This window comes from Lissotriton helveticus, chromosome 11 (assembly GCF_964261635.1).
Source record: "Lissotriton helveticus chromosome 11, aLisHel1.1, whole genome shotgun sequence".
NCBI classification, from domain to species: Eukaryota; Metazoa; Chordata; class Amphibia; order Caudata; family Salamandridae; genus Lissotriton; species Lissotriton helveticus.
Window position 1 is genome coordinate 469,672,058 of NC_136072.1, and position 13,407 is coordinate 469,685,464.

General features: G+C 41.8%; 1 protein-coding gene across 1 annotated transcript in view; it reads left to right on the plus strand.

Moving 5' to 3' along the window:
* MYO7B (myosin VIIB) overlaps positions 1 to 13,407 on the plus strand; it is a 1,196,498-nt gene that overhangs the window by 986,488 nt on the left and 196,603 nt on the right. Inside the window, exons 38-41 of the mRNA XM_078666047.1 lie at positions 3,741 to 3,894; positions 5,023 to 5,178; positions 8,726 to 8,831; positions 11,011 to 11,124. Coding sequence (XP_078522173.1) covers positions 3,741 to 3,894; positions 5,023 to 5,178; positions 8,726 to 8,831; positions 11,011 to 11,124 — 530 coding nt within the window. The remainder of the gene's footprint in view (positions 1 to 3,740; positions 3,895 to 5,022; positions 5,179 to 8,725; positions 8,832 to 11,010; positions 11,125 to 13,407) is intronic.

The window sequence follows — 13,407 nt, forward strand, 5'->3', positions numbered from 1 at the left end:
CTGACCCGTTTTCTGTGTGCGCTCACTACCATATTTAGCGACTTTGGAGACGTGTCGGGACTTCGTGTTAATTGGGCGAAATCAGGGGTGTACGCTTTCGCCACGGACACCCCGGAATGCGACATTACGGTAATAGGTGAACGACTCCTTTGGTATCCAACCGTGTTTAGATATCTGGGAATTCAAGTTTATCGTGACTCTGCTGATCTGTTGGACGGTAACCTCACGAGAACAATCTCGTCACTTACAGCTCAATGTCCTTTTGGACATCTCTCCCGTTGAACGTCCCCAGTCGCATTACACTGGCAAAGATGATCGCCCTACCCTGGTTGCTGTACTTTTATGCAAACCTACCGGTATATGTCCCTACTCGCATTTTCCGCGAACTGGAAACTCTAACCAGACTCCTGATCTGGAACAAAGGGTGCCCCAGAGTTGCGTTGAAGACTCTATATGCTGCGACGGAGAGCGGAGGGTTATCGGTTCCTAATCACGAGCTTTATTATCTAGCAGCGCAGTTGCAGTGGGTCACTTACTGGCTGAGTGGGAAGAATTTGGGGGATACTGCCTCGGACGATGCGGTTATGACAGCCCGGCAAATACATGCGTTATTTCATCCCTTAACTAAGACCCGCTGCCCTGATCAACTACATCTTGCGGTGGTGAGAAAGTGCTATGTGAGGAGTTTGAAACTCACAGGCGCTACCAAGCCATACGCACCTAACCTGCCAATACTGGGTACACCTTGGGAGGGGGGGCACTCGCGGGGCCTGCGTTGAACAGCTGGGCGGCAGCTGATTTGGAGAGCCTGGGCGACTTGTTTGAAGATGGCACCCTGCTTCCTTTTGCGACTCTAGCGGACAACACGGGCCTACTGGCTGGGCAATTTCTGACACATGCGACGCTTCTGCGTATATTGACGCAGGCATGGGGAGCGCTGATGGAGGAGGCCCCAACGCATCTGCTAATTCAATATCTACATGTGATGGGGAACGGCTCACACGTGGTGCATTGGCTCGCCCAGGCGCTGCACGCACACACGCAGTTCTCGTTACAGCGGCTGCGAGACAAATGGACAGCCGATAGAGGCAGGGACTGGACTGACAGGGAATGGGCGCAGATACTAGCCGGGACACTACACATACCGCGCAATGCACGTTTTAAGATTATACAATATTACATCGTACACCGTGCCTATCTGTCCCCTGATAAGATCAATAGATACTTCGGACTTACTACATCAGCGTGCCCCAGATGCGGACTTGTAGATGCACAACTCCTACATGCACTCTGGACATGCCCCTCTCTGCATACCTACTGGTCTACAGTGTCAGATACCTTGGCAAAAGCGACGGGAGGCAGCTTGCCACTTACATGGGAAGCTTGTTTGCTGGGCTTGTTCAGAAGAACGAAACAGACAAAAGTCCGGGAGAGGTTCTGGGACCTGGGGCTGATAACTGCGAAGCGCCTCATTACCAGGGGCTGGAAGAACAACGCGCCCCCCCAGGCGATACACTGGCGTAATTCGTTTGACAACTGGGCAAGGGCGGAGAGTGTAGCGCTACATAGCGAAGAGACAGCGGGGCTCTGCAAGTATCCCATAGCGATAGACTGGGATAGCACCTTGACGACCTACCATCAGGTGTGCCTGCAGAGTGGCATTGTTTAAACGCTAGTGCCTCTCTTTGCATGGTCCCGGCTGGACATTTTCTCCCCCCTCTTCCCCCCCCGACCCCCCTTCCCCCCCCCCTCCCCCTACTCTCCTCCCCCCCCCGCTGCGCACTTGGTAGATCTTGTAGTTGGATCCTCACTGACGATATAACATGGTACATGCCTTTTCCCACCCGCCTGCCCCGAGAGCAACACACATACACACGCACTCGCTGTTGGACACTGCCCAGTCTCTCGTTTCCGCACCTTTCAGATTGTTCTTTACACTTGTTAGTTTTGTAATAAAGCTTTGGATATATGTTGTATTGCTGATGTGCCCAACCTACTTTGATTTACTGCCATGGCATAGACTATGGTCCGACCTGAACAAATGTCTGCTGTGATATGGGGAAGCAACACTTGCATTATCACCACCTATGTAGATCAATATTCTCTTTTGGATATGCCTGTAGCTAATGATGTTGACACACTATTATAACTAAGCTGCTTTTAAATTGATCCTTACGGTCGAACTCCTTCATGTGCATGAACGACCGCAGCGACCTCTGACACGTCTTCTGTACTACGGCATAATTAATCATTTTCTTCATATGTGTAATGTTGTGATGTGTCAAAAAATGCAATAAACATATTCAAACAAAAAAAAAATGAGGCCTGTAGTGCAGTGTAAAAATCACTAAAGAGTAGTAACAAAAGTGTTTTTCTTTCTTTTGCAAGGAGGATTCATGGTGCTTTTAAGTCTACCCTAACCTCACCATGTTAAATGCAGATCTTTTGTACTGTACCGTGTTCTACAGAAATAGAAGTATCTCATTTAAGGTGGTAATATGGTTGAGATGCATGGACCATTTAGATGCATTGCTGATTTAAGATAGATCCTGTGCATCCTCATTCTATAGTCCTAAGCCACAGTATATGTTGTCTGAAAATGATGTACGGGCGCAAATGAAGAAACTGTGCCTACAGGCCTCCACAGTGAGTGCTCTTTACACTACAGCATTGCAAAGAAACTTCAGTGACACCTTTAGAGATTACCAGGCGGATCTTCCCTTTCACTTATGATTCAATTCTTACGCAAGCCCTATTACATAGGTGATTGATCAAGCAATCTCCAATTCCAAAGTACATAGAGGGCACCCAAATAAGCTTCCCAATAGAGAGTAGATTTGCAATTCAGTTTGTTGCTACTGAGTGTCTTGCTCACATCTTTGACTTCATGAAAGAAAACTACCTCTGCATGATGGAAATGAAATAGAGGGAGTTTTAGTGAAGCAGACAAAAAATGCATAATTTCCATAAAGTAAAATAATGGGCTGACTCTTCAAGCCAAATGTTTCCTTCTTGACTTACTTAAGTGCACTGTTAGCCCAGTGTATCCCGGCCATACTATTTCCATTACTTCTATAGTGACCCACCCTGCAGTGTGACCTACTGGTTTGCTTTGAGATAGGCTGCCATACAAATACAGTGACATTCTTTTGCATGTGACTTGTGTCTCCCTCCCCGCAATAATCCATACAGGTGCACCCAGTGCAGTGTGTGCTAAGCTTGTGCCTCCCAAGCAGGACCTCGTAAGTGATAGTGAACGACCTTAGTGTGAGATCATCCTGTCCTTTTCAGGCAATATCCTCTAATGATTCTGCAGCCATTCCTTTCAAGAGACACACCTGTCATTTCCGTGCAGTGTCCCATACAGCCTGTCTGGCACACCTTAGTGTGAAACCACCATACTCCACTAAGAAATGTTAAGATTTAGGTAATGATCACTACCCCAGTGTTTTTTTAGCATAATTTAGTGGAATCTATTTCCTGAGTTGGTTATCAATAGTACTTTGTGAGGCCTTGCAAATGATGACTGTGTTTTTAATGTGATATGACAAACTACTTTAAGTGAAATAGAGAGGCCACTTGTAGTTTAGAAGCCATCACTCCCATGCACCACCCACACCATCATGGAGTGCCGCAGCTATATAGGGCAGTGTGGGAATCTTCAGATGATGATAGAGATTAGTTGAACTGAAGTGTGATCACATGGTGAGCAGTTCACATGTCCTTAACTCTACTTCCACCCATTATGAGATACATGGGTGACTATCCAGCCAAGCAGGCGAGATCTCCGGTGGAGCTCACAGACCAGATCTTCATGGGTGCAATCCAAGAAGAGACCCTGCGGGATGAAATCTATTGTCAAATTATGAAGCAATTGACGGATAATAGCAATAGGTAAGTGTCAAACAGCCAAATATGAAAGCAGGCACTACCTGAGCAGGGTTGCAGTTGCAGGTGAGATGGTGAGTATGAGCAAGAACCCAACCTTAACACAGACTCAAGCAGGAGAGATGATGCCAATATGGTGCCAATATTTAGGTGTGCAAAAAGCACAGCCAAGAGATGAGAGTTGCTGCCAAGGAACATTTCTACTAGTGCCTTTTCAGGGGGATAGATTCTATGTTACTGTGATGCTGAATGCCTGGGAGGGAGACTGCTGCCATGATGGGGCTCAGAGAAAGATATGCTGGAGACTCAGCCAGGAGAAATTGTGGTAGCGTAAGAGAGAAAGCATGTGTGTGTCTTTCTCTCAGAGGCGCACCTTCAACTACATCTCCCACATAGGACAATCCTTCCAGGTCTGTTAATTCCCCTACTATCCCACACAACCCAGTCTCACACAAAATAACACAATTAGTAAATGTTATCAATAAAGCCAGAACTACCTACTCCGTCATAACGGTTATCCTCCTGCTCAAAACGTGCACTGCTCCGAATCAAACAGTATGCTTGGTATCCTCAGGAACCCATACCCTCCTTACAGATACTCATACTATGGCTCTTGCCGATACCCGTCATAGCCTGCGCATGTAACTCTGGCGATTACCTAATATTTCTCATTTCAAAAAGTAGTGACAAAACCACTGTGTTATAAAGTGCTAAATAAATCCACTCACTAAAATAAATTAGGACATACAAAGGGGCAGGATTCTCAGAGGCTGGACACTATCAAAGAAAGTTGTCTTTTGATGTATTTAAGTATGTTACTGCAGAAGCTATTTAGAGGCAGAAACATTCTGCTGTCTCTCAGTTTTGAGCGTGCAGTTTCTAGCTGAGCCAGTTCAAACTTTGCTCTGTTAAGAGCAGTGTGGGATAACTGTACCATACCTACATCAATCTGAATATTAAGTGTGTTCAGAGGAGGCTGTTTACAGTACTCCATCTCTGAAGTAAGAGCATTGTGAGTCAAGGTCAGCACATGCTCAGTAGATGTTTCTGTGGTGCAGCTTGAGTGCATGCTCTAGGTCAGTGTGTGATTTGCTATCAAAAGCTGATTGCTGTTCCTCTCATTCTGTGTTTTAGGTACAGTGTGAGCAGTGGATGGCAGTTACTCTGGCTATGCACTGGTCTGTTCCCTCCTAGTAAGTCACTGTTAAGCCATGCGCAGAAATTTATTGAGAGTCGCCGGAAAGAACCCCTGGCCCTGGACTGTCTAAAGAGGATAAAGAATGTCATTCGGTATGAGTAATTGTGTTCTTTTTACATCTTTCTACAAGACTTTTCTTGGCCATACTCAACATTTTCTTTGTGCTTTTTGTAGAATCAGTTCACTTAAAGGTTAGAAGGCTGGTATAAATGTACCTTTATTTATTTATTTTCAGATTTGTGTACCACAAGCAAGACCTGCAGTGTATCAATGCACTTTACATAGTAGCATAATTGTATAACCTATTATAGGACTTTGTAGAGTACCATTTCCAACTGGTTTTTGAATATGTGCTTACGCCTGGTTTTACACTGTTATCAGTTATTGTGTTTTTCCTGAATACAAAGGTTTATTATCAGTTTGATGGACTTTTAGTATTCAATTATATTTAGAAATGCAATACAAATAGTAATATTTTCACTTCTTCCTTAAAATGTCGTTTGAGAGGTTGATGTTTTCTTACAGGTAGATGTAGCTCCAAATTGTTGGGGCATTTCCTGAGAAGGCTTAATTTAGGGTGGTGGCTTTATTGAAGAGAGGGGTTTTCAGGCAGAGCGCTATGGAACCGCCTCCTATGGTTAATTTCTTTACAAGATTGTTTGTTGCCTTTCTGTGATTTACTTTATGAATTACGCAGGCTGATCTCAACAGACATCTAGCCACTACAGGGAGCCTATTAAGAGTGATCAATATTGGTGTGATAGGCACTGATCTATTGGTGTCTGAGACTAGACTAGTGGTTGTATCGGGCACATCTCTTAGTAGGTCAGGAGGATTTTGGGAATGCCAGTCAGAAATGAGTTTCCGTAATCTAGGCACAAGAACCCTACTGATTGGACTACAGTTTTTAAATCTTCCAAAGATACGAGGGACTTGATGCCACTTAGGTGTCTGAATGAGTGAAGGCTCTTTTTGTTAAATCATTAATGTGGCTTACATATGCACATTTTTGTTGAAGAAGAACCATGAAGATTTTGAGATCTCCTCAATGGAGATCTTGCGATGCATTAGTTTTATAGCATTTATTCAGGTATGAACCGAAGTGTTACAGAAAGGAGAAAATAAGACAAACTTTGTTTTCTGGGTCTTGAGTTTGAGGTGAAGTTGATTCATCCAGAATTTCAAGTCAAGAGCCCTAGCTAGCCTCTCAATGTCTTCTGAGGAGGATACTTTCAAGTACATCTGAGTGTTGTCAGATCATAGATGAAATTATATTTTATGTTGTCTTAGGAAAGAGTTGAGGAGTTCCATGTACAGACTGAAGACAGTTGGGGAGAGACTGGAACCCTTGTTGAGCTCCTTGTGGAAGCAGTTTGGAGAAAAAGTGGAAGTTTGACAGTTTTATTTGTTGAAATTGATTGCCCAGGTAGGATTCAAACCAATTCAGAACTGTGACGCAGATCCCAATAAAGGGCAGTATGATCAACCGTGGCGGGCGCTGCTCGTAGGTGTAGATGAATGAGGAAGCATGAATTTCTGTTGTCTATTATTCGAGGGCATTATCCACCATGTAAAGCAGCATCATGTCAGTGCTGTATCCTAATCTGAAAACCAGTTGTAGATTTTGGAGAAGCACATTTCCTCTCCTGGGTTTTTAGCTGTTTTGCTAAGCTGCTTTCTATAACGTTTGCTGGGAAAGAGATTCAGTACTGTGCAGAACTTCTTAATGTTGTTAGTGTAAATGTTTGTTTGTGACCTATTATGCAGTTATATTATTCACTATTTGTGCTGGAACAGGGCCTGTGGAGTGAGATGGGGAATTGATCTCAGGTATTGTATTTATCGGTTCAATCTGTGTAACCTCTTTGAAGGAGGACCAATTAGTATTGGGCTTGCACGTTAGGAGATCTTGAGTGAGCTCCTCTCTGTGATGGTAAATGATAGTTCAATCTTTTTTTACTTTTACATTGAAGAAATGTAAGAATTTTCCACAGTTCTCGGGTGAGTCTTGGATATAGTTAGCATCAAAGGAGAAGATGTGGATTTCTTTCACAACATCAAAGAGCTTTTCTTGGGCACTCTTTTGACAAGTTAATTTCTGTAGTGAAAAAAGATGCTTTGGCATTCAGGTTCTGTTTTTTTGTAGGTCTCGCATGAAGATTTTCCAGGTTCATCCTAAAGGGATTTTGGTACCAGATTCTTTCTGGCAGGCTGAGTGTTTTTCTTGTTTTGAAGTATCTCATTATAAAACCACTGAGATGATTTGTTGTTGAGTCTGTTGAGTTTTAACAGGGCCCATCAGTGACCTTTGACATGACTGAGTTGTAATTTTCTAGGATGGAATTTGCATCAGGCATTGCTTGAAGGCTCCTGTGCTAGGAATAAGTCTGTGTTTCCAGGATAGCCTGGTTGATGTTCCCAAAGTCTCTTACCCAGATATTTGTTTCATTGATTTGACCAAAGATAATATTTTGGTACACTAGATATTGAATGCTATAAGGTAGTGGTCCAGCAGTCTACTTGTATAGGAGATTACTTCGCCACACAGCCCTTTCTCATTATTATGAGGTCTAGAATAGCTCCCTTTTTATGTGTGGTTGAGGTGCAAAATTGCTTAAGGTCAGTATTCTGTAGAAAGAGAGCCAACAGTGTAGCTAGCTTGTCGCTTCAGTCCAACAGGGCAAGGTAGAATTGCCCAGCATGATATTGGTTTGTGATTTAAATGTTTTTGAAGATGTGTATTCAATGATTTGTTCTACAAATAGAACATATTTTTACAGTGGATGGTAGATAATGTGGAAAGTACTGGGTTTGGAATTTATGTTTGTATTTTGAATGACAGGCATTTCGAAGGAGGAAAATTGGTTATTTTTCAGGTTTTGCATGTATTGGACGATCAACAAATGATTAGGAGTGATCCATCTAGTATTCCGACCTGGTCTGGGCTGATGATAGCATAGTTGGAGGATATCGGGAGGTCAAAAACAAGATGAGTCTCTAAGCCAGTTTTCTGTTGGGAATAGTAGGTATAGATTATTAGAACATATCAAATTTGCTATCTCAGTTCTGTGTTTCGCTTCATGTGTAGCATGTCGTTGAGAATGGAGTTAATAGTCTTAGTTATGAAGGTAGGGATAATAAGAAACTGAAAAGAGTGCTTGGTTCACTCTGCTCCTGATCTGTCGAAAACACTTTTGATTCTTCCTCTTGATGATAGGAATTACAAAACAGGCTTTAGTACTAATCCGGACTTTTGCTTGCATGTATGAAGTGATCAGATCTTTGATGCCAGTTTCCAATAGAGCTGAGTGTATCTTTAAGGCTTATTGTTCCATGAGAGGGATGTGGGTCAGCTCTTATAAAGGCATGTTTAGGAGGTTAGACTTTTAGCTTATTTTCCATTGTTTGCCTTGGTTGCAGCAAGCTTCTCATCAATGCCGTAAGACTTTTTATTTCTATGGAAACAAAGGCTATTTGATAAGATAGTGATGATAAGTCAAAATAAAAATTATATTAATTTTACTGACTAAAAATCAGAGTGTATTACTGGCTTCAGGATGCTTTTGGTTGAATCAATTGGAGGTGTCAAATGCAAAGCTGAATGTCTCGTATAAAAAGTGCTGACTCACCTGTCTGTAGGAGAGGTCCCCGGAAGGAGCCACCCCATTATGTAGAAGTGGAGGGAATTCAACAGATGAGTACCAAGATATTCCACAAAGTCAGCTTCCCTAACAACACTGATGAGGTAAGTGCTCTTTCTTCCATCCTTTGCTTTTAAAAATGAAACAGGGCCTCCTCCACTTTCATCATGTTTTTCGTACTTATTTAGACTGCTTTGACTTTACACATGCCATTGACATCTATCCTCACTTTCTCCTCATTTACCCTACGTTTGTCACATCTTCCTGTAGATTGTTCTCACCCCTTCCGAGATTCTTCTTGCTTACTCAAATGAGTTATTTTCCTCAAATTCCTATTCCCTACCCTTAGCTTCTTCTGTTTAAGGTTCCTTTCTCCTCTATCCTAGGCTTGGCTCATCTTTCTAAGGTTCTTCTCAATTTCCATAAGTTTCTTATCTTCTTGTCATACCCTCTTACCTGACCGGGTTATTTTCCTCTTAACTAGTATTCTGTTCTAGTATCTACTCATCTTCTCATATTTTTCTTGCTTTCCTTCAACTTGTTTACTTTATTCCAGAATATTTTGGTTCCCCCTGGCTTGTGTCTATAATCATATTTTTTATTGATTTTCTAACATTCCACAAGAAAAAGGATTGATTACAGTAGGACAGATAAATTAACATATGTTTAAGGTAAACTTCATTGCAATTCTGCCATGTTCACGTTTTTAGACTTTTTTCTTACACTCATCATTGTTTTGTGTTATCTATGTATTTTTCTTCTGTATATTAGTCAGTGGCATTTTACTTTTCAATCACACATATACTTGTTATCCCAATACTTGATTGTAAGGTAGTTGGAATTATTGCCTTGGCACTTTGTCACATATTTTGTGGCTGTGTGCTGCTATACAACCATCTTCCCCTTTTTACTTGATTCCTCAGCAGTTCTTTCTTGTCTGCTATGTGCTGATCCTTTGTCTCAATTCATGGCAGTGGCTTATCCCTGCAGTCTCTCTCTACCAGCTGATATGGTCTCTTCTCCACTCTTTGTATGAGTGGCCTATATTGGTTTGATTGCCTATTCTCTGTCATTTATTTTGAGTATTAGGTATTCATATTTACACACTTTGGGCAGCTTCGTCTGACCACTTTCTCACAAATTTGTATAGTGTTGCTAGTTAGCAAAGGACACCTCAAAGACAAACAGTTATGATGCAGTGATATGCGTATTGGGAATTTAGGACCTAAAGATAATAATCATTTTAAGGTCATAAGCTCTGGGAGTAGAAAAACTGAAAATAGGAGGGGCTTGAAACTGGTGCCCCCTCCTATTTCTCAGTCAGAGAGGAATGTATCAACTATTTGTAACCGCAATTGTGGTCTCAAACCAATAATGAGTTACTTACCCTGAACTAGGTTGGGAAATGATTCACTTTTTCCTTTGTGAATTGTTTCAGCAGCCTCGCAGTAGTAGGCAGCTGCCCAGGAAACCACTGCCTGCTCCCCTAAATTCTTTTATCAAACAGGATTTAAGCAGCAGTTGTTCCTTTAAGGAGCCCAGTCTGCTTGAAAAAGGTTTTCCTTTTTGACAATGCAAATAAAGGGATGGCAGCCTGTTGTTCCTTGCAGGCCAACATCCCTGTATTTATATCCAGTAACAGGGTTCTGCAATAGTGGCCTGCCTAATAAATATGAATTATGGAGATCATGCTGTGTGCCCGCGACTGGAGTTTTTGTGACATGACTGTCCATAGGTTGTATTGCAAAATCAGAGTTAGGTCGCAGATAGTCAGAGCGCAAGTCACAGCCACTGTTTGTGAACTGTCTCTTCATTCATCAGCCCCACATGACACTAAGATGGTTCTTGTTACCAAAAAATATGTATCACCAGTGTTTCCTGGATCAGCCACAAATGGATGGAAGGCTGAAAAACAGCTGATTATTATCAGTAAAAATAGCTTCATGATAATCATGTACATTTTTTAAAAATAGAATGACTGTGTATATGTACTGCCATCAAATCAATATGGTGTTCAAACCTAAAGTCCTTGTTCTAACTAGAGTCAACATTTGGTTGCCTTAATCAAATGTCCGATCTCATAGATGCCCTGCGATCCACTCTTTGTAATTCAAGAAAATATCTTTCAGCATTGAAAGTGCGCATAAAGGCATAGTTCATGAAGTATGCCTTTGGTATCACAGGAATGCTTGACTTATTATATGGGATCATAAGACAATTCTACATCTTATTATGACTGAAGGACTCTTCATGTTCGCTTCACGTTTCTTTCTCATTTCTCAGGTATTTGAGGTAGGAACCAACACAAAGGTTCGTGACCTGTGCCAGAACATAGCATCCAAACTGCAGCTCAACACATGGGAAGGGTTCAGCCTCTTTGTGAAAATTGCTGATAAGGTAACTCAGTGACTCTTTTATGTTTACGGGTGGGCTACGTATGTGTCCTGTTGTGTTTCTGGTGGCTTGTGCTTTGGATAAATATGTTTGATTGCTTGTTCTTAAACCTTCTTCTAAAAGTCACACTCTAATGTAATAGGCTCTGTTGAATTTCATTGTGACTAATCGGTTTTACAAAGTGTCACTATCTACCAGGGTAACAAAACTAATATGGTGAATGTTGAATATGATTTTTTTTATTGTTGATTTTCCCAGCATTATATTTCTTCAACAATACCCCTTTACTCTTTTAGTGGGCCACCCCGTGAACTGCCCTTCCTTTTTGGTATTTTTGCTTTTCTTCACCTAATTCAATATATTATCATCACCCACACTACCTCTGTCCCACTCTTAGGACTTGTTGCGTTTTGTTGTTATTGTCTTCCCCATTTTTTTCCTGTTAGTTTCCCTTTTCTATGCTTTATCCTTGTGTCCTCTCCCTCTTTATCCTTCCATCTGTATCCGATGTTTCCTTCTGCAGTGCTGATTTATTTTGAAAAATATTTTCACTATTTGTATTTTTCCCTTCCCTCTGTTGTCCCCTCTTCCTATCCTATTATCTTATTTTTCCTAGCCTTTCCCATTGCCTCTACTCCTTACTTTTTTCCTATGTCCTCCTACTGTTCTTTTTAGTCACTACTCATCGAACTTGCTCCTAGTAGAGGTAAAAGAGAGGCTACTAGGATCTGTAATGTTCTTTATTTGACAGGGCCAGTTCCTTTTTCTTACTTTTATATTGCGCACTTGTTTTCAAATGTTCTATTGATATAGGGATTCATTAAGCTTGTGAATTTTTTTTTGTTTACTTTTCTCTTATCAGCTGAAAGGGGACTTAGTACTGAGACCAGTTACATTTTTGTTTTGAAAATGTATTTTTAACATTCTTCTTGATATTTTTTATCGAGTTACTACTGTCAAGTTGAATTTTCACCGCAAGAGGTTATTGACAGGCCTAGTCCATCAGCCTGTTTTTCTCCACGTTTGCTTTTTCATTACATAAGTAGTTTTGCCCTTTCCTGTTTGACGAGTTTGCCAGAAAACCAGCTTCTGGAACCTGGAAAGTTTCTGGATTCAAGATAATTAACTTCAGTGCTATCCATGCTTCTCTCTCTTACATCCTAAATTGGAGTATCTACCATTAAGGCTATGGACTGGCTTTTTTGGGAGTTGTTTCCTCTACAAAAGGCATTTTTGCTTTTATCTTGGCAATCTAAGACTTTCTGTAGTTCAGTCTTGCACCCAGCCTTTTCTCCCAACCTGGAACTGTGTTGTTTTCTGCATTCCCTCTTACAAAGATTGGACAGTATCAAGAGTGCTAGCTTCTGTTGTTTGTCAGGGCCCCCTTCATGCTGTTCGCATGACTATATTGCCTACCTTGATGAATCTGGGTATGGCTGTCACCAGGATTGAAACCAACAGATTTTGAACCACTGTACTCATGGTGTAATAGCCTTGATAATGGGTGGTATCTAATTGGTCGTAAACTGAAACAGGAGAAAGATGAAAGCATATTAGATTAGTTAAACACTTGAAGATGTTATTCTCATCCCAGAACTGACAGATATGTGGACTGAACGAACGTAGGTCGTAATATCTAAAGTCATTACATGGCTGTCAGTACATCAGGAGCAGGGCCGGACTGGCCGTAGCGGGCAACAGGTATTTCACAGGTGGGCCGAAAGGGTAGGGGCTGGTTTTGTACCGGTGAGGCCCTTTTTGTTGCTGTGGGGTGGTTTTGCAGCAGTGCTGCAAAATGGGTTCCTTGTAACAAAAGCAGCGTTCCCGCCAGCCCTCCCCCGGAGGCCAGTCGGACTTAATTGCCAGGGCTGGTTTGCAATCCCAGTCTGGCCCTGATCAGGAGTTCCTTTACACTGGGGTTTTTTACATCAGGGGTGTTTCTCAGGTGATTAGTAAGTGTTTGTATGTGCACATACAAAGTTGTCGTCCTGCACGACCTGTGACACGGCAGCACAAAAAACTCCTCAGACTCTGTCCTCCGTGAGTATTAACCTTTTTATTCTTTTTTCAATTCTTTTCATAATTCCGAAAGTAACTTTCTTTCAAGTGCAAAATAGACAGAACAAATTGTCTCCCAGGCCGTCACTTTTTGATTTCTGCCTTCTACTGGGTCTCGAGATATATATGTCGCAATTAGGTAGTTATAGTTAGGACCTAGTTTCCTTAGGAAAAGTGTTTTTTCTTTTGCCAATATTTTTGGCGCTGTTTGACGAATCTTCGCACATT